Source organism: Cavia porcellus, unplaced genomic scaffold (genome assembly GCF_034190915.1).
Source record: "Cavia porcellus strain 051 isolate PalLab524CR breed Dunkin Hartley unplaced genomic scaffold, mCavPor4.1 scaffold_7, whole genome shotgun sequence".
In the NCBI taxonomy this organism is placed as follows: Eukaryota; Metazoa; Chordata; class Mammalia; order Rodentia; family Caviidae; genus Cavia; species Cavia porcellus.
In genome coordinates this window covers 48,883,236-48,910,715 of record NW_026947490.1, presented here as the reverse complement: position 1 = coordinate 48,910,715, position 27,480 = coordinate 48,883,236, and the positions used below count along the sequence as shown (strand labels likewise).

Sequence of the window (27,480 nt, the reverse complement as noted above, 5' to 3'; positions counted from 1 at the left end):
TGTGTGGAAACTGAGGCTCATTGAAATACTGTGGCTGTACCAAGGCGACAGGCACATTGGAGGCCACCCACTCCCAGGCAAACCTCTCAGGTCTCCACGTCCGACCTGAGAACTGTGGTCTCTAGAGATGTCAGTCACCTGCTCTCACCCCAGGAACCATCACCACACCCAGGGCTCAGACATCACCTCCCCTTGACCAATGGTTGAGGTCCCAGAAATGGGTGAGGATGTGAGTGTCAACTCCCTCCCCCACCCTGGGCCCTGTGGTTACAAAGATGCTCTAACAGGAAGCGGGTTTGAAGAGCTGCACAGCTTCCTGCTCCCCTAGAGCTGTGCAGGGCCAGAAGGCAAGTGCCTGGCTGGGCCACGAGACTCAGTTTTGTGCTAGGGTCCTGGCAGCTTCCTCTTCCACAGCCACTTCCGTGTGACTGGGGCCCCAGAGGCAGGAGCTGCTCGTTGCCCAGGCCACCCTCCACCCCCAGTTCGGAGCCCTGCCCCCTGGGTCCAGGCCAAGCCCAGTGGCCGGCGGGGATCCCATGGGGGACTGGTAGGGCAAAGGTCTTGGGGGACGGAGGTGGTCAGACCTCAGGCTCTGGGGCTCCGGCCATGAAGTCTCGGCAGAAAGGGAAGAAGAAGGGCAGCTCGAAGGAGCGGGTGTTTGGGTGTGACCTGCAAGAGCACCTGCAGCAGTCAGGCCAGGAGGGTAAGTGGCCATCTCAGGGTGGGTGGGTAGGTGGGTAGCCACTGAGCTTCTCCAGCTCCATCTGATCTGAGGGACAGAAGCAGCATCTAGGTGCTTCTGGGAAAGGGGCAGTAGTCCAGAGTAACCACCAAGAGACCCATGAGGAGGTCCAACAGGAAATGTGACTTAGAAAAAGGCAAATGGTTCCCCAAGTGACTTTCTGGGTATGGAGTGGTTGAGGCGATGGGAAGGTGAACACCAGAGAGCAGTGTGGAGAGCAGATGGGGAGTTTGGAAGCTCAGGAGAGGTGTTGAGACAGCGGGGAGGGTAGAGGGATGAGGGACAGGTGACAGGATCAGGAGAGGAGTAGTTGAAGGCACAGTGGATGGTGCTGGGTTTGAAAGAAAGGCAACAGAAGAAGCCTCCAGCTGCAACCACAAAGTCCTGAGGGTGGCATCTAGGGAAGGAGTGGCATTCTAGCTGAACAAGCATTCAGGGGCAAGGACCAGCTCCCTGTCACCTTGAGGGGCCACAGAGGGTGTGGGATAGTGATGGACTCTTTCTTCAGTTTCTGTGATTCTTCCACGGGAAGGAGACACAGGTGTGTGACAGCTAGCAAAGGGACAGGCTGCTGAACAACACTGGGAGATGAAAGCAATGGCTTCAGGCCCAGCTGGAAGTTGCACAATAGAGTAGGTGCAGGCCATGGATGTGGAGGTCGCCTGGCTCCCTCCCTTCATTACCTTAGAACAGGCTGGGAATCAGCAGGACCGGGGACCACTCTGGGCGTCACCACGGTGTTTGGCATGAAGTAGCCACTCAAAACTGTTTCTAAATTTGGTTTGAAATAGAACCCATGTCTCTGGCTGCCCAGTCCAGCTTGTTTTTGGCATTTTGAGCTCCTTACAGAGGAAGGACACGATTCTTCGCTCTAGTCCACCCCACCCCAATCTGTCATTTCCTCTTTGCCCTCCTTTCTGTGTGGTGGCTGCAGTAGAGGGAGGGAGATGGTGGTTCCCAGATCATTTCCGGCTCTTAGTCCCACCCTTTTGTCCCCAGGCACCTCCTTCCCTTTTCTCCACCCCTAAAGGGCCCCAAGGCAGCAAAGGAAAACCCCAGTCCCCCTGACCGGGGAAGAAGTTTTTGAACAACTGACAGGCAGAGGCTTTCTGTTATTTGGGCAGAGTGAACATGGCATGGCCGGCCATGGGGCAGGGCTTAGGTTTAACAAGGATTCCTCTCTAGAGTGAGATTTCTTAGCTGCAGCACCTCACACTTCACTGGAGATGATTTTCTTCTCTCAGCTCTCTGCAAACTTAGTTCAGCATCTCTTCATTCTGGCGTTGCTCTTTTCTGTGGTTCCAGTGCCCACCCTTCCTTGAAACTGAGGCCAGACAACCCTGACCTCACTGCAGGAACCTCCTGGCTCCACCCACCTTCCCAGCAGTGAAGGTGTGCTGTCCAGAGGGCATACACCTCCCTTGCTGGATTCTGACCCCAGGTGAAACCCAGAGCAGGTGAAAAGCATCCCCAGAACCTCATCTGAGCCCAAGGATGGAGGCATGGATCTTGGGTATCAGAGTGGCAGTGGTAGCTCCTCCCTGCCCCTCTGTTATTCCTGGTACAGAGAGGTGGAAAGCAGAAAGACAAAGGGTGGCTGGTGACACCTTCTGTCTTTAAGCTGAGACCCTGTAGGAAATGAAATAAAAGTCCAGGCCAGGGAGATGTGTTTCTGATTAAATGATCTTTCCTAACAGTCTTGATTTCTCCCCTCCTCATAGCCTGGCTCCATCTCCCGCTGCTCTTTGCCCCAGTGGCTTTTTCTTCTCCAAGCCCTATCTGCATGAGCTCCTCTTTTGCCTAATTTTATTTCTTGGATGCCTTGCTCAGATTTCAAATTCACCAGGTCCTCAATCCTTGGGTCCTCCTGATTCCACTCCCATTTCCTTCCTATTTTCACCCCCTGGTCTCCATCGCTCCAGCCCTGCCTCTAACTGCCTCTCTGACTTCATCTCTGATATCTATCTCCCCAGCGCCCCATCTCTCTCACCTGTTATGTCTTCCCTCATCTCTCGACCCATTTCCTTTCTGGTTCTGACTCCTCATATTCTTGCAGTGCTCTTTAAAGGCCTCCTCTGCAGTTTCAAAATCAAGTGAGGAAAACATGGGGAAGACCTGGTTTGTATGATGCTCCTGTGTGAAAGACTTGGGGGTTTATTTATGAGTTAAGAGTAATGCAATGGCCCAGAGAAATGGTGTCTCATCAGGGACCCAAGGGAGAGCACAGCTCCAACAGGGAGGGCCTCCTCAGCTCTGCATTCAGTGCTGAGAACCCAGGAGCAGGGAAGCCTGGCAGATGGGAGCAGGTCCTGAGAATACACACAGTGAACCATGAGGCTATGAGGCTGAGGCAAGAGAGGTGATGAGGGTACAGTTTAAGTTATTGACTTATTTTCGAGACTATGAGTTTCACCAGCTAGTTCAGGCTGGCCTTAAACTCACTATGTAGTTCGGACTGGCTTTGAACTTGCAGTGATCCTCCTGCATCAGCCTCCAGAGTGCTGGAATTACAGGTAGGAGCCAGTGAGTCTGGCCAAGGGTGCAATATTTGAAGAAGTACTCTTTCAGTTTCAGCCAGTGTTAGATGGCTCTTCCCTGCCCCCCTATTGTCCAGTCCACTTTTATTTTAAGACAGTTGCATGGGCTGGGCTCATGCCTCCTGCCTCCTGCCTGGCTAGGTAGCTCATTCTTATTTGTTTATTTTTTGTTTTAGATAAGGTGTTGCTATGTACTTCAGGTTAGCCTTGATCTCCCTGTATAACCCAAGCTGGTCTTAATTTCATGGAGATTCTCCTGCCTCAGCCTTCTGAGTGCTGGGTTTATAGGCCTGCACTCCTGGCTATGACTAAGTGGATCATTCTGAAACATGGTCTCAGTCTCAGGACTGTGCATGTTCACTGTTAGCATTTGCACAGTCCTGAGAGTGGAGATTTCTTTTCTTTCTTAAATTTTACACTCTAGATGCCTCTCTTATCTCACCCAAGTCCTGGTTGGGTGAGCAGAAAAGCAAAGGGTTTCAAAAACAGGTCATTGAAAGATACTGACTGATGGATTCATGGATGGTTTCTTTTGTTCTGTATAACTATATTTGTCCCATAAAGAGTTTGGCATGACTTCCACATGCAGAATAAATGAGTGAAGGTTTTGGATTGAAGGGAAAGCAGGAAGATCAGTCCCAGAAACACATGTCAGGCGGTTGCATCTGGTTCCTATGGGTGGGCTTTGAGCTTCTTAGTGGTTAAAGAGGTAAACACAATCATACAAGACTCGTAAGGCCCATAAGAGGAAAGAACAGGTGGATGAAGAGAAACACAGCTTTTTGGCACTGACATATTAGAGAGATTTCTCTGGTGAGTCCTTTAAAATCCAATATTTTGTTTTGTTGTTTTTTAAGATAGGGTCACGCTATGTAGCTCAGGCTAGCCTTAAACTGATGATGGTGATCCTGCCTCAGCCTCCTGAGTGCTGGGAGAAGGATCCAGTATTTTATCATAAGGAGTATTCTAAATGAAATCTCCAAGGGATATCAGTGATTCTTACAACTGATGGTTTAATCCCCTGAGCTGTTCAACAAACATTTGTTGAATACTACATCTATGCTAGATGCTGGCAAGATGTTATGGATGTTGGGAGATATAGATACAAAAAAAATACTAACAGTACAACAGATACTGTGATATGGATACAAAAGGACGGTGGGATCTAAAATATACCTAAGCAAAGGACTCAGAACTGGAGGCTGTTTATTATTTTATACAAAGGACTGAAGCCAGGTCCTTGATCATGGTCCATATGTTTTCCATCCAGGAGCTACATCCCCAGCTCCTGGGGGGAGGGGGGAACAGGACGATGTTTTGTGTTGTGGTGCTGAAGGTCAAACCCAGCACCTCATACTTCTAGGGAAGTACTCTACCGCTGAGCTACATCCCCGGATCTATTTTGTTTTTTGGTGTTCTTGTTTTTGTTTTAAGACAGTGTTTCAGTTCAGGCTGGCCTTGAAATCACTAATGTAGCCCCAGCTGGCCTCGAACTCATGACAATCCTCCTGTTTCTCAAATGCTGGGATTACAAGCATGTGCCACCATGCACAGCTCTATTTTGTTTTCTGAGAGTCTTGTTCTGTTGCTCAGGTTTGCCCTGAACTCTGGGTTCAAATGATCCTCCGGCCCCAGCCTCCTCAGTAACTGAGACCACAGGCAATGTGTCACTGTGCCACTAGGAGATGACGTTTGAGATGTGTGTTGAGGAATGCAGAAGAGTTCACCAGTCAGAGGGGAGGATATTTTCAGGCAAGAAAATAACACGAGTGGCTCAGTCTGTTTTGTATAGCTATAACAGAGTACCTGGACCACAATAACTCATAGACTTTTACTTGGCTCTCAGTTCTGGTGGCTGGAGCGATCCTGGAACATTCTGGCAAGGGACACCTGGTGGTGTCACCATATGGCAGAGAAGTAGAAAAGGAACTAGCTGTGGGCAGCAGGAACCAAACACCTGGGGTGGCCTTGCTTATAATAACCTACTCCCACAAGAACTAAGCATCCACATAGGGCTCAACCCACTCCCAAGAAATGGCCCTACCTGCTCATAGGGTGGATTCCCCATGATTCAATTGCCATCCACCAGGCCACATTTCTTAAATGAGCCACCACCTCAACATCGATATCCTGGGGCCAGAGTTTCTAGTGCAAGTCTTTGAGGGTCAAATGATACACACACAATGGTGATGAGTGATGACAGCAGGATTTGTTCTCAGATTTGCCAAGGGATGGGTCTTAGGGTTTGCCGCAGAAGTGGCTAGAGGTCAGAATGACAGATGGCTGGGTCGGGACTGGGTTCACTGTAGCAAAAGATTTAAAAAAAAAGGAAGAACTTGAGATATCCAACAATGTAGCCTTATGAACTGGGGACTTGACACATGGTTTTGATTTGTTTTGTTTTGTTTTGGTTTGTTTTTTTTTCTTTTTGAGACAGGGTCTTGCTATGCAGTTCAGGCTGGCCTTGGGCTCACTTTGTAGCCCAGGCTGGTCTCAAACTCACAAGGATCCTCCTGCTTCAGCCTCTTGAGTGCTGGGATTACAGGAGTGCACCATCACGCCCATCGACACATTTTTTTTTTTTTTGTCTTTTTCATTTTTGTCAATATCGGGGATCGAACTCACAACCGCCTGCTTGCAAGGCAGGTACTTATGCCGCTGAGCTAAATTCCCAGCCCCCGACATGGTTTTTGAGGACCTATCATTTCCATTTATCACAGTGTCTATCTGACATCAAGTCAGATAATATGGGGAATACAAAGACAGATAATACTTAAATTTTGTACTGAAGAGTTGGGTGGGAGGGCACATGTCTGTAATCCTACCTCAGGAAGCTGAGGCAGGAGGATTGTGGGTTCCAGGGCTATCCTGAACTGCATAGTGAGTTCAAAACCAACCTGTACTACTCAGTGAGACCCTGTCTCAAAAGCAACAGCAACAAAACAACCAAAACAAAAAACAAAAACAAAAAACCAATCAAACAAAACCCCAAAATCTTATGATCTTATCCCTGAGAGTTTACAGTCTACTGGCTAAAGGATACAAGATATAGTGTTTTACCATGTTAGATTTGAATCCAGGCTCTAGCAAAGTGCTGTTGGGCACTGGTTATTTCTTGGATCTTCTATTTTTTAAATCAGTGAAATGGGAAGTAGATGTGATTTAGGAAACTAAGTGACATCATTCACCTGAGCAATTAGCACAGTGCCTAGTACAGAATGCTCCCCACTTTGGAGGTCAGACACTGTTTTTATGTACTTTCCTACAGTAGAATTAATAACCATGAGCTTTCTTATCAAAGGGAATTCTTCAAAATAATGCCTATTAATAGCCAGGTGCAGTGGCACACACCTGTAATCTCAGTACTCGGAAGGCTGAGGCAGGAGAATCACTGTGAGTTTGATACCAATTTAGGATACAAAGTGAGTTCAAGGCCAGCCTGAACTGCACGGTGAGACCCTGTCTGAAAAAGACACGTAGCCCCAGTTACCAGGAAGGCTGAGGCAGGGGGATGACACGTGTCTAGGAGTTTAAGACTAGCCTCAAGGGTTTATACCAAGGGCTAGGGCTAGTGGATAAAGATACTGCAGACGCTGGCAAGTTGGAGTGAATGTCCTGTGATAATCTTTCTGACAAGTTTGTTGTTTTGGAATTTTGTTTGTTTGATTTTAGTGTTTTGAGACATGATTTTGGTATGTAGCCCAGGCAGGCCTCAAACTCATGATCCTCCTGCCTCAGCCTCTGAGTTCTGGCATTACAGACATGTACTACCATGCTGAGCATCTGAAAAGCTCTTATGCCATGAAGTTTGCCTTCAATGTCCCCAGCTCCTTTTCCTGATGCTTCCATTTCTCAGACCCCTATGGAGTTTCTGATTTCTCATTATCTGTGTCCCCAGTGCCCCAGGTGCTGAGGAGCTGTGCGGAGTTTGTGGAGCAGAATGGTGTGGTGGACGGGATCTACCGCCTCTCAGGGGTCTCCTCCAACATCCAGAAGCTCCGGTGAGTCACATGGTGGTGTGGAAGGGCTCTGGGTCAGGAGGCCAGGAAGCCAGGGAGCTAAAAGGCTGTAGAAAGAGCTGCTGGGGAAGGCAGAGAGGAGGGTGAGGGGAGAGCAGAGAGGGGTGCCATCCTGTAGAGGCGCTTGGGTGAAGTGGAGACCATGGGCAGAGGCCCTCAACACATGCACACACACACACAAACACACACACACGCCCCACAGTCCCACACACAATTTCTCTTCCCATATGTATCATTCTCATATATATATATTCACTTATTTTTTTTTTTTTTGTCTTTTTCCTTTTTATCGGTACCAGGGATCGAACTCACGACTGCCTGCTTGCAAGGCAGGTGCTTATGCTGCTGAGCTAAATCCCCAGCCTCGTATTCACTTATCTTTAAAAAAATTTAGATAGGACTCATATACCATAAAATCCATTATTTAAAAATGTATAATTCAAAGCCAGGTATGGTGGCACACACCACTAAACCCAGCTACTTGGGAGCCTGAGACAGGAAGATCACAAGTTTGAGGTTGACCTGGGCAATTTAGCAGACTTTGTTTTCGGATAGAAAATCAAAAAAACTGGTGATGTAGTTCAGGGGTAGAGTCTTCCTGGGTTCAATCCCTTGTACTAGATTTTCTTTTAAAAAGGTACAATTCAATGGGTTTTTGTATATTGACAACATTGGGCCACTATCATCACTGTCAATGTCCAGAACATTCCACCAGCCCCAAAGAAACTCAGTCCCCATTAGTAGTCTCTCGACATTCCTCTCCATCAAGTCCCTGGCAACCACTAATATTTTCTGTCTCTAAGGATTTGCCTAGTCTGAACACTTCATATAAATGGAGCTGTATGTGTCTATGTGGTTCATATTTGTCTTCACTTAGAATATTTGCAAGGGTTATGCATGTTGCAGCATGTACCTGTCCTTTCTGTGGATGAATAATATTCCATTGTACAAGTATATCGCATTTTGTTTATTCAGTTGATGGCTACTTGGGTTGTTTCCACCTGTTGGCTGTGATTAATAATGCTGTTAAAAACATGTATAAGCGTTTTTGTGGGCATACATTTTTTCAGTTCTTTTAGTATTGCACCTAAAAGTGGAATTGCTGAGCCAAATGATAACTATATGTTAAACTTTTAAAGTAACCTCCAAACTGTTTTTCATAGTTGTTGTCTCATTTTACCTTCTCACTAACATTGTATAACATTCCAATTTCATGACATCCCTGGCAACATTTGTTACTGTATGTTTTTATTATAGCCATCCTGGTGGGTGTGAACTGATATTTTATTGCAATTTGTATTTATATTTCCCTAGTAGCTTATAATGTTGAACATCCGTCCATGTGTTTATTGGTCATTTTATTTCTTCTTTGGAGAAATGCTTATTCAACTCCTTTGTTCTTTATTCTTTTTTTTCTTCCTGTGGATGTGGGGATGGTGCCCAGCGACTCCCATAAGCTAAAGTGCTCCACTACTGAGCTATATCCTCAGTTCTGTCCATTTTTAAATTAGGCTATTTGGGATTTCTTTTGCTTTGTGCTGTTTTGTTGGTTCAATGAGTTATAAGAGGAGTTCTTGATATATTAAAAATGCAAATATTTTTTCCCATCCTGTAGGTTTTCTTTTTGGCATGGTGCTGGGAATTGAATATAGAGTTCACTTTGTTGTTTTTTTGAGACAAGTCTTACTATGTAGTTCAGGCTGGCCATGAATTCACTTCATAACCCAGGGCAGCCTCAAACTGGCAGCAACTCTCTTGCCTCAACCTCTGGAGAGCTGGGATTGCAGGTGTGCAATCCCACCTGCAATCCTACCACACCTGGCTAGAGTTCACCTTCTTTTTTTGGTATCAGATATTGAACTCAAGGCCTTGCACTTGCCAGGCAGGCGTTGTGCCGCTGAACTACATCCCTGGTCCGTAGAGTTTACTTTCTTGATGGTGTCCTTTGATACACAGGAGTTTCAATTTTTGATTTTCAATTATTTCTTTTCTTTAACTGCTTGTGCTTTCAATGTTACATCTGAGCAACTGTTGGCTAATCCAACCAAGTTCATGAAGGTTTACTTAGGTCTCTTTCTAAAAGTTACATCCATCCACTGTTACACTTACTCCAAGGTGCACATTGAAGTCCACCGCCCACCTCTGCTGACTCTGACATAACCCCTACCTTGTTACTCTCAGTTTCCTTGACATCCCTGACATAACCTGTTTGTGCACTTATCTAGCCACATCTATATCCTCACATTCACATGTCCACATCCACAGCGCCACACACGCTGCCTCATATGTATGTATACATATACCAAGATTCTCCTTCCCTGTGCTGCATGTAGCAACCTGTAAGCCTGCTGGAAGCATCTCTACAGCTCTGGTAACCTTTCCCCACATTTCCCCTTATCCTATCACTCCTGAGCGCTCTACACCTCCCCCAGGCAGGAGTTTGAGACAGAGCGGAAGCCTGACCTGCGGCGGGATGTTTACCTGCAGGACATTCACTGTGTCTCCTCCCTGTGCAAGGCCTATTTCAGAGAACTGCCAGATCCCCTGCTGACCTACCGGCTCTACGATAAGTTTGCTGTGAGTGGAGGGTGGGGGTTCATGCTGGAAGACAAGGCCCAGAGGTGGCCACTCTGGTTTTGACAGGTGTGTCACAGGCCAGCCATAGTCCTCGTGATCCTGAATGACAGGGGTACAGCAAAGGACTCTGGGGAACAGATCCTTCCTTCTCAAATCTAGCCCTGCTCCCTGTGCCCTCCCCTGGGTCTATCTTCCTGGATGCTGAACATCTTTTGAATGAGAAAACACATGACAAAATTGGTTCCTGGATTGAGTAACAATGTGAATAAGTTGCACTTGATTGTGCAAGACAATGAGGGACCCTGGACAGCAATGGCACTCAGTCTACATAGGATGGATTGGACAGATGAGGGACAACTGTGTAATCCCTGATATACTAGGGCCCGAGCTTTACCAGCGAGGAGATGAGGCAGGGAGTGGCAGTGAGTCACTAGAGGTTACAGAACTACTAAGCAGCACAATCAAGATTCAGCTGTTATCTTTCTTGCGATCTGATCAGGGTGGGAGCAGGGTGACATGTAGCAGATGGGTCCTGAGGGCTTGGCTTGCTAGATCACCAACTCCTGCCTCTTACACCTATCAGGAGGCTGTTGCTGTACAATTAGAGCCTGAGCGCTTGGTCAAGATTCTAGAGGTGCTTCAAGAACTCCCTGCCCCCAACTACAGGTGTGTGAGGCTCCCTGCCTGCACCCCAGGTGGGTGGGCCCTCCTTTCCCTCCCTCCCCTCCCCCCTTCTAGCCCAGTCTCTCTCCCCACTGCAGTTTTGGTTTGTTCCTCCCAGTTCCCAAGCCCAGCTGGGGTGTTCCCTGTGTGATCTCTGCCCCACTTTCTATAGGACCCTGGAGTTTCTCATGCGACACTTAGTGCACATGGCCTCATTCAGTGCCCAGACCAACATGCACGCCCGTAACCTGGCCATCGTATGGGCCCCCAACCTGCTGAGGTGGGTGCATGTGGGGACAATTTTCGGAGAGCCTAGGAGACATTGACTTCTAGGACAGTGTTCCCAGGATGGGGTGTGGCTATGTGGGTGCACTGCAGAAGGGGGTAGGATCTTGTGAATGAGTTAAGTGGGATGGGGCCCACCCACTTGAGCCCCTTCTTTGGCATCAAGTAAAGTCTGTAAGAGTAAAGCCTTTGCTTTTTCCTACACTGCACCACTGACCTCTAAGACAGTAAGACAGGAATACCAGAAGTCCTTGCCTAATGCTTGTTTTGTCTTTTTTTTTTTTTTATCGGTACCAGGGATCAAACTCACGATCACGCGCTTGCAAGGCAGGCGCTTATGCCGCTGAGCTAAATCCCCAGCCCGTTGCCTAATGTTTGTGGTACAAATGTTGTTCAGCGCATTGGAGAGCTGGCCTGCATGTCCATCATGATGGAACAAGGCCTTGTGAAATGCAGTACTTCTCATGGTCTGTCTTATATGCAGTGTGAGGAGATGCACAAAGAAAGTAGAGATTAATCCTGAGGAAGTGTCCAAGTAAGGCTTCCTAGGGGAGGTAGCATTTGAGACTTGTGCATGTTTTATGGCATAAGAGTTAAAGATGGGGTCACAGGTAAGCAAGGCAGACAGTGTAAGGCAGTGATGGCGAACCTGTGGCACGTGTGCGGCATTGGATCTCTGTTATAACTGAAAGTTCTAAAAGGTTCGGCATCACTGGTGCAAGATATTTCAGGGAGAGTTTGAATGGGAAACTGGTACGGATGCAGGTGTAACTCTGCACCTCTACAGGTCTAAGGACATAGAGGCTTCAGGCTTCAATGGGACAGCAGCCTTCATGGAGGTGCGAGTGCAGTCCATTGTTGTGGAGTTCATCCTCACACATGTGGATCAGCTCTTCGGGGGTGCTGCCCTCCTCTCTGGTCAGTGTCTGTCTCCCTCCCATCACACATCATCCCTCTTGGTCTGGGAAGTCACATCAGAATGTTTTATTGTTTTATTTTGGTTTTGCAGGGTTGGGGATTGAATCCAAGGCCTTCACACTGAGATACATCTCTAGCCTTTTTAAAAAATTTTTATTTTAAGATGGGGTCTCAGTAATTACTAAATTTCCTAGGCTGGGTTTCAATTTATGATCGTCCTGTTTCAGTCTCCCAGAGTGCTGGGATTACAGGCCTGCACCATCATGCCTAGCTCTGTTAGAGTTATAAACAACTTTAAAGGTTAACTAGTTCAGTTGCCCTATTTTGAGGATGAGAAAACTGAGTCTTCAGAAATGTTGGTGGTAGTCACATGGAGAGGATCCTGGAGAGATAACAGTGCAGTCTGAACTTGAGCAGACCCTTTTTGCTGCCAGTCCAAGGCAGAGCTTGACCTCTGAGTCATTGTCCTGGCTTCCCAAGCTAGTGAAGGCTCACCCCACCTCCACCCAGCCAGAATAATGTCCTGGGATCTCCTGGCCCTTTTTGTTCACGAGGACATGTTCTTATGGAGCTGAAAATGGAAGGGATGTCATCAGGGACCTCCAAATATATCCTCAGCTGGTAGTTGGTGAGGGGAGACATAGGGTTGGGTACCTGATGTTGCTCTCTTGCTCTGTTCTGTTGCAAATTGCTTTTCTTTTCCCAGGTGGTGAGATGGAAGGTGGATGGCGATCACTGCCAGGGGCCCGGGCATCAGGCAGCCCTGATGATCTCATGCCCAGGTCTCTACCTTACCACCTGCCTAGCATCCTACAAGCTGGTGATGGACCCCCTCAGATACGGCCCTACCACACTATCATTGAGATTGCAGAGCACAAGTAAGGCCTCCTGGGTGCCCTTCTCCCCTGAGCTGATCACCAGGCCCAAATCCTGAATTATTTCTCCACCACCTGCAGGAGGAAGGGGTCTTTGAAAGTCAGGAAGTGGAGATCTATCTTCAATCTGGGTCGCTCTGGCCATGAGACAAAGCGAAAACTTCTACGGGGAGCTGAAGATAGGGGTAAGTCTAGGGAGAAGAGGGGAGCTCTGCTGAGGGTGTACAAGGCCCTTGGCTCTATCCACATCCTTGTCTTTCAGAGGATAAATCCAATAAGGGGACACTGCGGCCAGCCAAGAGCATGGACTCACTGAGCGCTGCCACGGGGGCCTGTGATGGTCAGTATACAAATGTGCTCCTAGGTGTATATGTGCTGAGTGAGCAACAGTGTGGGCCTCTGTGTGTGTGTGTGTGTGTGTGTGTGCGCGCGCTGTGTGTGTGAATGTGGCCAAAAATATTTAACGAGTGCTTATTATAGATGCCAGCTTTACATGAGTGAGTTTATCATCTAATCCATGGGCGATGTTTGTACAGGAAGGGACCATGTAGTGTGTGTGCACGTGCGTGCACGTGCGTGCGTGTGTGTGTGTGTGTGTGTGTGTGTGTGAGAGAGAGAGAGAGAGAGAGAGAGAGAGAGAGAGAGAGAGTGAGAGAGAGTGTTATGCCGGTGAGTATATTTTCAGGGAAGGAAGGGGTTTCCTAGATGTATGTAGATGAAGATGAGGTGACCTTTGGTGTGCTGTCTGGGTAGAGGATATACAGTAATGGCGAAGGGAAGTTGAGCCTGGTACTTTCTAAGCTGTCCTGCCTCTGTGGCCCAAAGAAGTAGAGAGCATTCTACAGAAACTTCCAGAGGTGTCTAGGCCCTTGGAAGCTGAGACAATTGCCTCCCTGTCCCTCTATTTCCTCCACAGAGCCAGAAGGGCTGGACGGTCCCAGCAGTCTTGGGCCAGTACCACTGCTTGCTGAGAGTTTGGAGAACAATTCTGTGGAGGCAGTAGAGGGTGAACAGGAGCCTGATGCAGAGGCACCAGGTGGCACGAACTCAGAGCCAGGCACACCAAGAGTTGGGCGGTCAGCCACCCGGGCTGGAGGCAGCAGCCGTGCCGAGCGCTGTGCTGGTGTCCACATCTCAGACCCCTACAACGTCAACCTCCCACTGCACATCACCTCGATCCTCAGTGTGCCTCCCAACATCATCTCCAATGTCAACTTGACCAGGCTCACCCGTGGCCTTGAGTGTCCTGCCCTACAGCCCCGGCCAAGCCCTGCCTCTGGCCCTGGCCCTGGCCCTGGCCTTGGCCCTGGACCCCCAGGTGAGGACCCAGGGATTGCTGAGGACTGGAAAGAGGACCAGAGTTTAGACTGAATTCTTATGTTGAGATGCACTCTGAGATGGGTAAAAGCCTCAGCCCACAGGCTTTGGGGGTAGTTATCATTAGCTGCCTTGCAGGACTGGGGTGTCCAGAAATGTGATTAGGTGGTGTGAAATACAGAGAGGGGCTCTCTGGGAACCTTCAGATGACTGATGTAACCAAGGTTAGGGTCTGTGGCACACATACAGCAGGGACTGCTAAACACATGGTAGGGATGTATGGTAGGTAGGGTAATAATCATAGTAGCATTAACAGCTAACTTCTACCAAGGGCTTATTAGGAACCAAGGGCTGTATTAGGCAGTTTGTAGCCATTAGGTCTTTTCATTTTTCTCAAAATCTTATGATGGAAGTATTACTGTTACCCTTGTCTTACTGCAGTAATCCTGACACTTAGGTTAAACAATTTGCAATTGATTCAGATAGGAAGAGGCAGAGCTGGGATTCGATCCTTGCTCTGCCTCCACTTCTTAAAGTGGCATCAATGAGAAGTCCTGAGGCAGCATGGGATAGAGGGTTGGGACATGGGATGCACAGTTAGGTGTAGAGTTAAGTATTTTTGGGCTCAGATTTTTTGGTTCTGGGAATTGAACTGAGAACCTCATGCCTGCTGGGCAGCACTGTGCCACTGAGATTATCCCTGGTGGTTTCAGATTTTGGTGGTATAACTTTGGATAAGTTGCTCAGCCTCTCTGAGTCTCACATAATACCCTATGTAATAAGAGTTTGCTTTGCAGAGAAAAGAAGGCAATGAGTTGTAAAATGTCAAATAGTGTTTGGCACCTAATAGGGACTCTCCAATGGTAGCCGTAAGCCGTTACTTAGGGAAACTGCTCTGATGGGATCTTAAACACAGACTAGCTGTGTTGGGTCCCTGCCATACTATGCTAGGAAGAGTCACATTGGAAAGGGTCGCAGCTGGCCTTGATTTTGTGTTACTGGGACTACTTCTCTCCCAACAGATGAGAAGCCGGAGGCAAGGCCTGCCTCAGGTCCCCTGGTTGACTCGGGCCCAGAAGACATGATTCCTGCTCTGGAGGACTGCCTGTCCCAGGAGGTGCAGGATTCCTTCTCCTTCCTAGAGGACTCAAGCAGCTCAGAGCCTGAGTGGGTGGGGGCGGAGGACGGGGAGGTGGCCAAGGCAGGAGCAACAGGAGCAGCCTTCTCCCCTGGGGAGGACGACCCTGGGATGGGCTACCTGGAGGAGCTCCTGGGAGTTGGGCCTCAGGTAAGGAGGAGCTGTGCTGGGTTTGAGGGTGGTATGGAGTTCAGAGGATGGACAGGGCTACCTGGTCCTGAGCCACGATGCTGTGCCTACAGGTGGAGGAGTTCTCGGTAGAGCCACCCCTGGATGACCTGTCTCTGGATGAGGCGCAGTATGTTCTGGCTCCCAGCTGCTGTTCCCTGGACTCTGCTGGCCACCGGCCTGAAGTGGAGGAGAATGGGGAGGAAGTCTTCCTGAGTGCCTATGATGACCTGAGTCCCATTCTGGGGCCTAAATCCCTGCCCTGGGAGTGTGTAGGGAGTATGGAGGAAGAGGCAGTACCGTTTGAAAGACAAACTCCAGGGCAGGCTGAAGAAGAGCGGGCATGCTGGGAAGTTGGGAAGGACAAAGAGATAGAACCTAGAAGCACACTGAACATCATAGAAGAGGCTGAGGGCAGTCCAGAGACTGAGGTGGGGGATGGAAAGGGTGGTGAGGAAAGAGGGAATTCTGAGGGAAGCCAAGAGATGATGGTCAGCTTAGAAGAGGATGGGGAAGAGAGGGAGACCCAGGGAGAGAAATCTCAAGGACAGAAGGAGGTTGAAAATGTAGAGGAAGCTAAGAGTGTGGAGGAACCAAGAAAAGAACGGCTTAAAGACATGGAGAAGGAAAACCAATTTGAAAAAGAAGAGGCTAAGCAAGGAGAAGAGGAAGCCCACAGAGAAGTTGTAAGGGACCCAGAGCATGGGACCCACAAACACTTGGCTGTTAAGGAGAAGTGGGATGTTGTATACAAACATGGGGCTGAGGGAGGACAGTCTGAGGTCAGAGAGCAGAAGGGGGATGAGGACCATAAACTAAGACAAGACCAAGGACATGGTGAAGACAGCAGCAGCTCAGAAGCAGCAGCTGAAGGAAAAGAAGGAGAGGTTGGCAAAGAATGGGAGAGTGGAGATGAACCCACTGAGGGAGACCAAGAGGTTGGGGATGACCATCTGGAAGAAGGGGTTCTCTTTGAAGGGCCAGATGAAGAGTCCCTAGAAAATGACAGTACCAATGAGGGCAATGCCCAGTTTTCTGAGAGAGAACAGGCAACCCCACAGCCACCCCAGCGAGAGGAGACAGAACAGTTGAGTCCTGTGGGCTGTGATCTGTGCCCCTGTCCCTTTGGATCAGCTGGTGGTGTGGGCATGCGCCTGGCTTCTAGCCTGGTTCATGTCCAACAGGTCCGCTCTGTGCCTGTAGTGCCCCCCAAACCACAGTTTGCCAAGGTGCCCAGTGCAATGTGTAGCAAGATCCACGTGGCACCTGCAAACCCATGTCCAAGGCCTGGCCGGCTTGACGTGATTCCTGGGGAAAGGGCATGGGTGTCCCGAGCTTCCCGGGCTTCCTGGAGGAATGGGGGCAGTCTTTCCTTTGATGCTGCTGTGGCCTTGGCCCGGGAACGCCAGAGGACTGAGGCTCAGGTAGTTCGCCGGACCCAGACCTGTACTGGGGGAGGGGACTACAGCCTCATCAACAGAGCCTCCCCGTGTGGCACCATCCCTGCCTATTCTTCTCGACCCCTTAGCTGCCTGGAACTCCCACCTGAAGGCACAGAAGAGTCTGGACCCCGGAGTCGGTTTAGTCTACCCTCTGGAGAACCTCAACCACCTGTTCCTCTTTTGTCCCCCCAGCGCAGGTCATATGCGTTTGAAACACAGGTGAACCCTGGGAAAGGAGGACTGTGATTAGGAAATGCACCAGGCAGAGCAGATCAACAAGTCATCTGGAGTCCCTGGGGTCCCTGACTGACTAACTCTTCTTCCTGAGCAGCTGCAGTGCCTCAGCCTACAGGTTTTGGCCTTCCAGCTACTCTTTTGACTGTATGAGGCACCATCTTGGTGGGCTTACTTGAGCTTGGCTCAGACACAAGGCATTCCTTAAGAGATTCCCAAGAAAGTCAGCAAGATACTGTTCCTATGAACAGCGCTCACTGACCAAAGGGAACACAAAGCAGGCAGAAAATTTAATAGACTTTTCAAAGTGAAGAATAGAGGGGGAATTCCAATCAAGCTCCTTCTCTGAGGCCTCTCTGAGGCTGTGAACTTCTCTTTGCGGAAGCCCAAGGTAGAGGTAGGGAACACAAGACTAGGTCAGAGTCCACACACAGAAACTTCTAAAATTTCCCATTCCTGTTCTGTTCTTAGACCCTTCAATACCTCCTGTCCCACTTAGCTCCAGATTAGGAGGAACATTTCCAAGACTCTGAATCCTCAGGGTCTGTTTAAAGCACTGGACCCCATCCTTTGTCACCAGTCATCTTACAGAAGAGAGGTCCTGCCTGAGATTTCTCTGCCTCTTCCTTTTTTCCTGTATTAGGGGAGGGGAATAGCATGACTCAGGACCTAGGACTGCTTCTCCATACTGGTGGGGCCACAGGCCCCCTCTAGTGAGGATGAATGTTTCAGAATAAAATGTGTATTTTTACATTTGAACAGCATGGTGACTCATTAAAGTTTTGGGTGATAAGGATCATATTTTTATATATTTGGCCAAATGTCACGGGGGGGGGGTTGTTCTTCCTTGGTTGTTGTCATGGAGACCTGTGGCTAGAAACTAGAGCTGGGTTCATGGTGGTCAGGAAATGGGGAAGAGAAACCTACATTTACATAATGCTCCTTTTGTGCCAGGAACTGTTATGTCTTCTCTGTAGACAAAAACCTTGCCTTTTACTTCATTTAATCCATGTAACAATTCTGTACATTTTACAGATGACGAAACTAAGGTTTAACTAAGTCAAAATGAATGTCAAATATCTGAAAGATAAGAAGTGTGAGGAAGATTTGAGATTAGGCTTTATCCAATCCCAACATCTGAACTGTTTCTATTATACTATACTACTCCAAATCCATTAGGGGTACATTTTGAGTCAGAATCAAAACCGGGAGCGGTTGTGCACGCCAATAATCCTAGCATATGAGAGGCTGATGCACACCAAACCGGGAGGCTGAGGCCCGCCCAGCTTAAACTGCATAACAAGACCCTGACTCAAAAAACCAACCAATCACTAACAAATTGGCAATCAAGGTTCATCTCAAAGAAAGTGCAAGACTCAGAAACCTTGGAAGCTCTGGGTCTCTGATGACACTAATACAAAAGCATATGCTCAAATCAAAGTATGCCCTGATACATCCTCATTTTTAGCTGGAAACCCTTCAAAATGATGCCCTGATCCAAAATGATCACCCAAACACTGTAGTCCTTGTTAAAGATGGCGCCACCGCTGGCAGTTCCTCCTTCGATTTCAACTGGCTTCCCTCACTCCCTTTTCTTGTAATTAAAAAGGACCTGCTTAACACAAAGATTGAAGTCCAAACTACTCATTTTTCTTCTCGTTCTTGCCAGAAATGGACACCTCCCAGAATACAGCTTCTTTTCAGCACCACAGAGCCCCATGCCTGACACACGAACACCGCACACCTACGCATCCTTCAACCCTCATCAACGCGGAACGAGCGGAAGTAGGGCTGCTCGGAGGCTGTGAGTGGGCAGGGCGGGAGGCGGAGACACTTCCGCCCCTCACAAACATGGCCGCGAGCTGGGAGTGCGCATGAGCAGTTGTCTATGGAGATAACCAGGTCGGGAGAGGGAGAACGCTGTCGGGGGAAATCAGCGGCCGGAGTAGCTGTGTCCTGTGAGTGCGGGACCCCGCAGGGTTCTAGAGGCGGGAGGACCGGGCGGGCGGACCGGCAGGGTGGCTTTGTTTTTACTTCTGTTTTCGGGGTTTGGCAACTCTTAGGGACGAAGCCTTTGTTTTGGAGCAGGGGGCTGTGCCCCTTTCTTTATCTCCCACCCGCTTTGTGGGCCGGACGCGCACATCCCCGCCCTTACGCGCTGCCCGGCCGCGGGGCTCCCGGCCCCCAGCGTCCTTCACTGCCGCCTCGGTGGAGCAATTGGGACTTGCGGCGGGCGCCGCTGGCCGGGCCGGATCTGGTCGCGGGTTCCGGGGCTCGCGCCAGCCGGGGCTCAGCTTCCCGGGCTCCTCTTGCGTGCCGGGCCTGCAGAGGGACGCCGCACTTTGAGGCAAGGTCTGGGCCCCTAAATTCTTTCGGGACTTGATTTCCCCTCTTTGTGTCCAGATTTAGCAAGGGCTCTAGGTGGGCCCTCCTTGCGCGAACATGCAAACCACAACATCCTAGCCTGATTTCCGTGTCACATATGCTCAGGAAATGTTTCCGGATGTCCAACTAAGATTTGAATAAGTAGCCTGACCCGGTTGTGGGGTGTCCTAGGAGGCAGACTCTGCCTGACAGCTGTGGGAGACAGTGATGCCTCCTGTGCCCAACCTCTCTTTCATTGCCTTCTCCTGCAGTCGGCGCAGCCAGCCCCAAAGAACACTTTGAGGATGGAGATGAAGGTGGTCCCCTAACCCTGGCGCTACAGTACTTCCCCTCAGGGACGGGAGTCTCCTTGCGGCGTTACTTCCCGCAGATAGTTTCACTTTCAGTTCCTTTTTGTTATTGTTGTCACTATTTTTCTTGGACGCGGGCTTTCCAAGGCTTAACCGCTAAAATTTTTCTTGGATAAAAAGATTTGAGGGACCTTACTGGTAGAGAATTTACAGAAGTCTTGCCTCTTTCCTGTCGGGATGTTATAGTTTTGTACAGTGTAGCAACTGTGTGTTTTACATTGTGCATTGTATCCATTTTATACAGTGCATCATTCTGGAGGCCTCTGTCAGCTCAGCCCTTTGTTTTTCTTGTCCTCTGGCTGGGTGTCAGGGTCCTATGGCAGGCACCTTGTAGATGGATTCTTCCTCTATTGTCTTTTCTTCGACAGGATCCTGAGCCTGGTGTTTTTTCCTTTCTTGCAGAGGTTCGATTGACTTGGAGTTGTCATGGCAACATTTTAGCAACTGTGTTGCCAGTTCTGTAGATTTTAGCAGCTGTGTTGCTCTACATTTCTACTGGCCGACTGGAATAAAATAGAGGAGGCCCAAATGCCATGCACTTGGGCTTTAGGGTCTCTAATAGATGCTCTAAAGCTGAAATCCCAAAACAAGATTCCTGTCACTAAGATGGGGCCCAAGAGCAAGACATTGCTGTATGTTTTGTGTCTGAAAAAAACTGGAAGAAGCATTAGTGTTTATGAGCCAAGGGTTTTTGTTTGTTTTTGATACAGAGTCTCACCATTGTAATTCAGGATGGTCTTGTACTCACCAGGAGGCCCTGGCTGGGGCCCTGTATTTTTTGGTAATAGTAGTCTAGTATCAGTCTTTCCAAAAATATGTTGTTTCTCAGTCTTCTAGTGTAAGTATCCCCTCTCCATGAGAAGTTGGAGTGGTTACCGAAGAGAGGTGAAGAGCACTATTTGTACAGCTGTAGTTATCAGTCCCCACAGGGCAATCCTTAACATCAGAATGGGTGGGGCTGGTGGTGGAGGTGTTTGCCTGGAGCATGGGAGAAGCTGAGACAGGAGGATCACGAAGAGTTCCAGGCCAGCCTGAATTACATAGGAGAGGCTGTGTCTCTAGAAAACAAAGTAATCAGAATGAGTGAAGCCGATTGTCCCCTGCAGAAATTGGGTTATTTTCCTGGCTTTGTCATCATTAGAGCCTAAGTTCTAGAACAGTGTTGGCAAACCTATGGCATGTATCCTGCAGCAGGCTGTTATCACTGAAAGTTCTAAAGGTTCACCATCACTGGAGCTAGGGAAGCTAGTTTCTTGGACTCACTGCAAACTCTGTGGTTTCTATCAGGACAGCACTGAAGCCTGTGAGTCAGGAGATACAAAGACTTCCAAAAAAGGACCAGTTCCTCGGATGTGCCCCTCACAGAGAGATGAAGGGGTAAGTGAAGAAGAGAAGGCCTGCCAGGATGCGAAGTGGCTAGAAGTGATTGTTCCATAGCTCTCAGTTTAGGTCCCAGTTCCATCACTTACCAGCTGTGTGATTTGGTTTCTTTATGAACAATCAGAAATAGTGTTTGCTACCTTACAGTGCTGTTGTTGGTATTAAATAAGATAGTGCATGCTTATGTGCTTAGTTAGTGCCTACGTACTTAGTAAACTCTTGGTAATAGTTATTATTGTAACCTAACCCAGCATCCCATACCAATTAGTTTGGGAGCCATATGTTATAGGACCAATGAGTTTCTCACGTACTCCCTTAATTCTTCCTTTTTTCCTTTCACCATAAATAGGCAGCAGAAAACAGCTGAAACAGAAGAGGGGACAGTGCAGATTCAGGAAGGTAAGTGTTGAGACTAGGACCAAAGCCAGGTACGGTATCACAGGTCTGTAATTCTAGCACTATGGGAGGCTGAGGCAGGAGAACAAGTTTGAGCTCAGCCTGGATAAGTTAAGGATATAATGAGACCTTATTTCAAAGTGAAAAAGGACTGGGTATCTAGCTTATGCGAAGGCCCTGGGTTCTTCTGAACCAACCAAAAAAAAAAAAAAAAAAAAAAGACAAGGGAAAAGAGAACCCCCCCCAAACAGGACCAAGAACCCACCATGGTTTTCTTACCCCCCCCCAAGTGGTCTGCTTCCTATGCACTTTCCTTCTAAGTAATATATAAGTGGTGGGGGAGAGAGGCTGTTAATGCACAGACTTTTTTTTTTTTTTTTTTTTTTTGAGAAGGGTTTCACTGTGTAGTCCAAGCTGGCCTCAAACTCATGGCAATCCTTCTGCCTCAGCTTCCTGAGTATTGGGACCACCACACTCAGCTTCATTGGCTCTTTTAACTCAGGTGCAGTGGCTACTGGGGAGGACCCAACCAGTGTGGCTATTGCCAGCATCCAGTCAGCTGCCACCTTTCCTGACCCCAACGTCAAGTACGTCTTCCGAACTGAGAATGGGGGCCAGGTAAGGGAGGGAGCCAGGTGGCTGCAGGTGTCACTGGGGGTTGGGGTTGAGGGAGGTAACTGAATGTGTCTTGGGAGACCTAGCTTGCAGGATGAAGTGACAGTGTGGACTCTTGGGGGTGGAAGCTGTAGGTGGCTTGGAATTGAAATTGATATGGGTGGGCTGAAACCATGGCATGGGGAAAGAAGGGAAAATGGCTGAATGTGTGTGTCTTCTATCTTCGTTTCCTGCCCTTCTTCCTTCTCTGCTTCTAGGTGATGTACAGGGTGATCCAGGTGTCTGAAGGGCAGCTGGATGGCCAGACTGAGGGCAGTGGAGCCATCAGTGGCTACCCTGCCACTCAGTCTATGACCCAGGTACGTGACCCAGGGGGGTCAGAGCTTGGAGCAATAAGAGGAAAAAGGGAAACAACAGGATGGGGTGAAACTATATACAGTGAGACATCTCGGGCTACCTTGACCCAAGGCACTAGGTTCCCCTGTCTAGCTGTTTCTCCTTCCTGCCCACCAGGGATAGAAGCTGCAGAGGTACAGCAGGAAGACATACCTGACTGTCACTGGACTCTGTTCTCTTACTCCTCTTCCCAGGCGGTGATCCAGGGTGCTTTCACCAGTGAGGATGCGGTAGACACAGAAGGAACAGCTGCTGAGACACATTATACCTACTTCCCCAGCACTGCGGTGGGAGATGGGGCAGGGGGTACCACTTCGGGGAGTACAGCTGCTGTCGTTACTACCCAGGGCTCGGAGGCACTACTGGGACAGTCCACCCCTCCTGGCACTGGTGAGCTATGGCATGAGTGTGCCATCTGGAGGCGCAAGGACATGTGGGGGCTGTGGGCCTTTACTTATGACCCTTAGTGATCACTAGTGCCGGGCAGTCAGTCAGTCAGTCAGTTTGAGGCTGTCCTACTAGTAGGCAGAAGTGCCGTCTTGTCAGAGGAGGGTCCAAGGGTGCTGTGAGGTTTCTGGGCCCAAGTCCTGACAGAGCCTACCCCGCATCTTCACAGGTCAGTTCTTTGTGATGATGTCACCACAAGAAGTATTGCAGGGAGGGAGCCAGCGCTCGATTGCCCCCAGGACCCACCCTTACTCCCCGTGAGTGACCCTTGTGTCTTCTCAGTTACCATGAGTGGTCTTAATACTTGCTAAATCCTGCATAATCCCTCACCCTAGGCTCTGATATCAGTTTTGTCCTTTCCTTACCTTGGCCACCCTGTGCTCTGTTGTCAGGAAGTCAGAAACTCCGAGGACCACTCGGGATGAGAAGCGCAGGGCTCAGCACAATGAAGGTAGGTCCTATGGGGGTGAAGCCAGGAGCTGTGTGGTGAGATTGGGGGCTGTGATGATGTATAAGGGGAGGCGAGAGGTGGCCTGATCAGGATCCTGAGTTTTCAGATTTAACTTGTCCTCTGCTTTCCCCATAGTGGAACGTCGCCGCCGAGACAAGATCAACAACTGGATTGTACAGCTGTCCAAGATCATCCCGGACTGCTCAATGGAGAGCACCAAGTCTGGCCAGGTCATGGAAGAGCCCTGGTAGTGGACAGGAGGCCTGAATTCTGTCTCCTGGTGTTCCCAAACATACAGAGCGGGGCACAAAGGGCAGCTGTCTTTCGTATTCTTTTCTGAGGGTCCGGTATTCGTGGAAGATGTTATACCACTATTTTTAGCAGGGAGGAGGAATGAGGTCCAAAACGTAGTTGTGTTTTTGGGAAATAGGCAGGATATCTTAAATCCTCATCCTCATTTTGTTGTCTTTATCTTACAGAGTAAAGGTGGAATTCTATCCAAAGCTTGTGATTATATCCAGGAGCTTCGGCAGAGTAACCACCGGCTGTCTGAGGAACTCCAGGGGCTAGACCAGCTGCAGCTGGACAACGATGTGCTTCGACAGCAGGTCAGGCCCCCAGCCCTGCGACAGTGCCTTGACCCCTGGAGCCCCCCGACCCAGTGTGTGAGAGTCCCTCCTCTGTTTCCTGTAGATGGCACTTGACATTTTCGTCCTCACTAGCAGATGTCTGAATGAGTTCAGGGGCTTGGCAGTGCCAGCTTTTCTACCCATTTCCCTTACTGCTTCCTTCCCTGCCAGGTGGAAGATCTTAAAAACAAGAACCTGCTGCTACGAGCTCAGTTGCGGCACCATGGGTTGGAGGTTGTCATCAAGAACGACAGCAACTAACTGTGGGGAGACAGGGGCTTTGGGCCTGAGGACTGCAGATCGCCCAGGAGCAGCAGCCTGATCCCATCCCCTTTCCTTCACTGCCCGCTTCCAGCCTGGACTGGGGGAAGTTGGGAAGTTGACAGAGGCTCTGCGGTGTGGCAGCCTGCAGTCTGTGAAGCACGCAGTGTGGATGTGCACCGACAGCCTTGCCCACCCGCACCACGCAGCCCCTGGGCCCTTGTGCTTCTGTTGCACAGTGCATGTGCTGTCTCCATGCCGGATATGGGACACACTAAACTGAGGGGCTTGCCCTGTGCTTGCAGAGTGCCCGAAAGAGGGTCTGCTGGCAGGGGATGCTCCAGCTTGGCCCAGAACGCTGGCGCTTCCTCTGGTTCTTCCTTTCCTGGAGTTGAGGTTCAGGTGTGCGCCTGGCTGCTGGGGAACAGGCTTAATGAAGAATTGGGGCGGATACTTAGCAGTGTCTGCCGCCCCCACCCCCCAGGAGTGCCTGCCAGCAGCTGAGGCTATGCAGAAGTCTCTGAAGCCTGGGAGAACAGGCAGGGGTCCCCACAGGGCTTTACTCTTGTGGGAGTGGTTCTTGATTTTTTTTTTTCCTTTCTTTCCGTCTCTCCCTTCTTCCCTCCTTTGCCTTTTTCCTTTTTTTTTCCCCTTCAAAGATAAAAGTGTTCAGAGCTACAACTGTTTTGTCTGTTTTTCCTCCTTATGTGATCCCCAGGCAGAAGGGAGGGACATACATTACCCTTTGACCAGTAAAGGTGGGGACTAATTTGAGGGGGGGTGCTGCTCCTGAACTCCACCCTAAGGCCCGGTACCTGTGACAGACCATGGTGTCCTTTCCGGCATGGGGTGGGCAACCCAAGCACCCTCAGGTGAGCTGCGGAGAGGCATCGGGAGCGGGTGCTGCGGGAGTGGTGCGGAGGCGGAGCCTTTGCTTCCGGTTCCGGTCTTGGCGGGGAGAAGATGCTGCGGGCACCCAGACGGCGGGCTGCCACGGTCCTGTGGCTCGCGATCGCTACCCGCACAATGGCTGCAGGTACCTCTTAGGGGACCTGAACCGGGACTCTGTCCCGCTTGTGGCTCCGGGAGTGCGAAAGCGTGGAGGTCCGGGGCTGCAGGAGGAGCGAGGGGCGTGGCCGGGAGGTCCCTGGCTCCTCGCCACCGCCTGGGTCAGGTGAAGGGCGCCTTGGACCACGGTGCTTTGCAGCCCTTCCCCTAAAGGCTCACTCCCTCTCTGCTCAGGGCCCACAGTCTCTCTTCCGGAGCTGCGGTCGCTCCTAGCTTCGGGCCGGGCCCGGCTCTTCGATGTGCGATCTCGGGAGGAGGCGGCGGCGGGGACCATCCCTGGGGCGCTCAACATCCCGGGTATGGGATCGGGAGGAGACGCCGGTGTTGGGGCAGAGCCAATCAATAAAGGTCTTGGCTAATAGGTCCCTAACTTACGATGACCATGGGGGTCAGGAGGTCTGCATTCCCTTCAATTCCCTTGGCTGGCGCTCAGCTTCCCCGACATGGGCCGGTTGAAGGCGGATCCTGCCGCGGAACCGGCCTGTCCGGTTTGCCGGGACAAGAGGAAGGAGAGGCAAGCACTTGACCTCGTTGAGGCCGGACGACTGAGCCTGCCTCAGCCTTCTAGCGGCCAGGGAAGCCCCCCGCATTAAAGGTTGTTTGGCTGATTTCCTGCATGAGTTGGCTGTTTTTTGCCCTTGAGGTTAGGGCGGGGGAGGAGATGGCCACCATCTGTTGTTCTGGGGGTCCCCGGAGATTTTTCCACCACTAGGACCCACTCTGGCAGGCCCAGCTCCTGAACCGACAAGTGCCATGGCTGCCACCGCTGGCTTTCTTCACCTTTCATCTCCTGACCTCTCTCCCAGTATCCGAGTTGGAAAATGCCCTGCAGATGGGGCCGGCTGCATTCCAGGCTTTATACTCCGCCGAGAAGCCAAAGCTGGACGATGAGAACCTTGTCTTCTTCTGTCAAATGGGCCGGCGGGGCTTGCAGGCCACACAGCTGGCCCAAAGCCTTGGATACAGAGGGTACAGGCAGGACTGGCTGGGATGACTGGGGACTGCCCACGGAAGCTGCCTCCCCTCATCCTTCTTTGTCTCCACAGGGCTCGAAACTATGCTGGGGCCTATCGGGAATGGTCAGAGAAGGCAGAGTAGGTAACAGGTGTCTTACTGAAGGCCTCCCTGCCATGGCCACCTTCACAAAGGGCCATGAAAGGGCTGATTGCTGGCTTGCCCTGAGTGGGACAACTCCTTACAGTGCTTTACACCTGAGTGTCAAATAAAGAACTCTTAAATAAAGTACTTGAAATACTTAACTTCAGGGGGACTGAAAATGGTTCTGTCCTTAATGTAGACCTCACTTAGTCCTGGATCATTTATCCTTACAGCATTCATCTAGCCAACTCCCTACCCCCAGATGTTAGCAGTCTCCTGAGATACTGCAATTGTAGAAAAGCTGTTTTCAGACCAGGGTGCACGTCAGATTTATCTAGTAGCTGCAAAACAAAACAAAAGAACCTTGCTCTGGAGTGGTGGCGAGGACTTTTGGTCCCACAACTTGGGATGTTGAGGCAGGAGGATTGCTTGAGTCCAGGGGTTTGGGGCCAACTTCTGCAGCACAGCAAGAACCCACCTCAGGAAAAAATGAAAAAACTTTGGCCCCCTCCCAGAATCTAGTGGATAGGGCCCAGGCATTTGTGGCTTTGCAGGGCCTTCTGGTGATTCTAATTGTGCAGCCAGAAGCAAGTACCAATGCTCTAGACTGGAGGCCAGCAAACTGACCCTAAATGCCTACTGCTGTGACCATTGCTTTAATTAATTAATTAATTAATTATTTTTTGTGGTACTGTAGATCAAACTCACAACCTTGAGCTTTTCAGGCAGACTCTTATGCCACTGAGCTAAATCCCCAGCCCTATTTACTCATTTTTGAGACAGGGTTTTTTTTTTTTTTTTTTTTTTTTTTATGTAATCCAAGAATGGTGATCCTCTTGCCTCAGTCTCCCAAGCACTGGGATTACATGAGTGCACCACCATGCCTGGCTGCTCTATTTATATATAGTCCATGACTGCTTTCAAGCAAAGTGGCAGAGTAGCTGTGCCACAGACCATATGTCCTCTAAAGCCTGAAATGAAACCATCTGAACCTTTAGAGAAAATATCTGTGTCCTCCTACACCAGTGATGGTGAACCTTTTAGAGACAAGGGCCCAAACTGTAACCCAAAACCCTCTTATCGCTAAAT

General features: G+C 49.7%; 3 protein-coding genes and 1 long non-coding RNA gene across 10 annotated transcripts; 3 read left to right on the top strand and 1 right to left on the bottom strand.

The window, feature by feature from the left end:
* Positions 1 to 321: 321 nt before the first annotated feature.
* Arhgap30 (Rho GTPase activating protein 30) lies at positions 322 to 17,674 on the top strand. 3 transcript variants are annotated; one of them, XM_013149214.2, is made up of 12 exons: positions 322 to 703; positions 7,178 to 7,280; positions 9,731 to 9,875; positions 10,459 to 10,541; positions 10,711 to 10,818; positions 11,611 to 11,741; positions 12,448 to 12,619; positions 12,698 to 12,801; positions 12,879 to 12,956; positions 13,533 to 13,934; positions 14,956 to 15,050; positions 15,314 to 17,674. In XM_013149214.2, the coding sequence occupies exons 1-12, from the start codon at positions 607 to 609 to the stop codon at positions 16,925 to 16,927; spliced, it is 3,132 nt and encodes a 1,043-aa protein (XP_013004668.2). In that variant the 5' UTR covers positions 322 to 606; the 3' UTR covers positions 16,928 to 17,674. The 3 variants fall into 3 exon arrangements, with proteins under 3 accessions (XP_013004668.2, XP_003466626.2, XP_013004669.2); XM_003466578.4 differs by having other exon boundaries at positions 14,956 to 15,221; XM_013149215.2 differs by having other exon boundaries at positions 630 to 703; positions 9,735 to 9,875; positions 14,956 to 15,221.
* A 227-nt stretch (positions 17,675 to 17,901) lies between these two features.
* LOC106026966 (uncharacterized) lies at positions 17,902 to 22,726 on the bottom strand. The gene is made up of 2 exons (XR_001200564.2): positions 22,591 to 22,726; positions 17,902 to 20,708 (listed from the first exon to the last, which is right to left on the bottom strand). It is a non-coding gene; the product is annotated as an uncharacterized LOC106026966 (long non-coding RNA).
* Usf1 (upstream transcription factor 1) lies at positions 18,735 to 24,906 on the top strand. Of its 3 annotated transcripts, none has more exons than XM_003466577.5 (11): positions 18,735 to 18,873; positions 20,938 to 21,027; positions 21,380 to 21,429; positions 21,929 to 22,044; positions 22,299 to 22,400; positions 22,632 to 22,827; positions 23,054 to 23,141; positions 23,277 to 23,335; positions 23,471 to 23,565; positions 23,815 to 23,943; positions 24,136 to 24,906. In XM_003466577.5, exons 2-11 carry the CDS (start codon positions 21,020 to 21,022, stop codon positions 24,223 to 24,225), a joined length of 933 nt encoding a protein of 310 aa, XP_003466625.1. In that variant the 5' UTR covers positions 18,735 to 18,873; positions 20,938 to 21,019; the 3' UTR covers positions 24,226 to 24,906. The 3 variants fall into 3 exon arrangements, with proteins under 3 accessions (XP_003466625.1, XP_013004670.1, XP_005002329.2); XM_013149216.3 differs by lacking the exon at positions 18,735 to 18,873 and adding an exon at positions 19,091 to 19,267; XM_005002272.4 differs by lacking the exons at positions 18,735 to 18,873; positions 20,938 to 21,027 and having other exon boundaries at positions 21,929 to 22,013.
* Positions 24,907 to 25,030: 124 nt separating this feature from the next.
* Tstd1 (thiosulfate sulfurtransferase like domain containing 1) lies at positions 25,031 to 26,552 on the top strand. 3 transcript variants are annotated; one of them, XM_003466684.5, is made up of 4 exons: positions 25,031 to 25,261; positions 25,468 to 25,590; positions 26,100 to 26,262; positions 26,340 to 26,552. In XM_003466684.5, the coding sequence occupies exons 1-4, from the start codon at positions 25,189 to 25,191 to the stop codon at positions 26,389 to 26,391; spliced, it is 411 nt and encodes a 136-aa protein (XP_003466732.2). In that variant the 5' UTR covers positions 25,031 to 25,188; the 3' UTR covers positions 26,392 to 26,552. The 3 variants fall into 3 exon arrangements, with proteins under 3 accessions (XP_003466732.2, XP_023419490.2, XP_063109609.1); XM_063253539.1 differs by lacking the exon at positions 26,340 to 26,552 and adding an exon at positions 25,727 to 25,807 and having other exon boundaries at positions 25,053 to 25,261; positions 26,100 to 26,249; XM_023563722.2 differs by lacking the exon at positions 25,468 to 25,590.
* Positions 26,553 to 27,480: the final 928 nt, after the last annotated feature.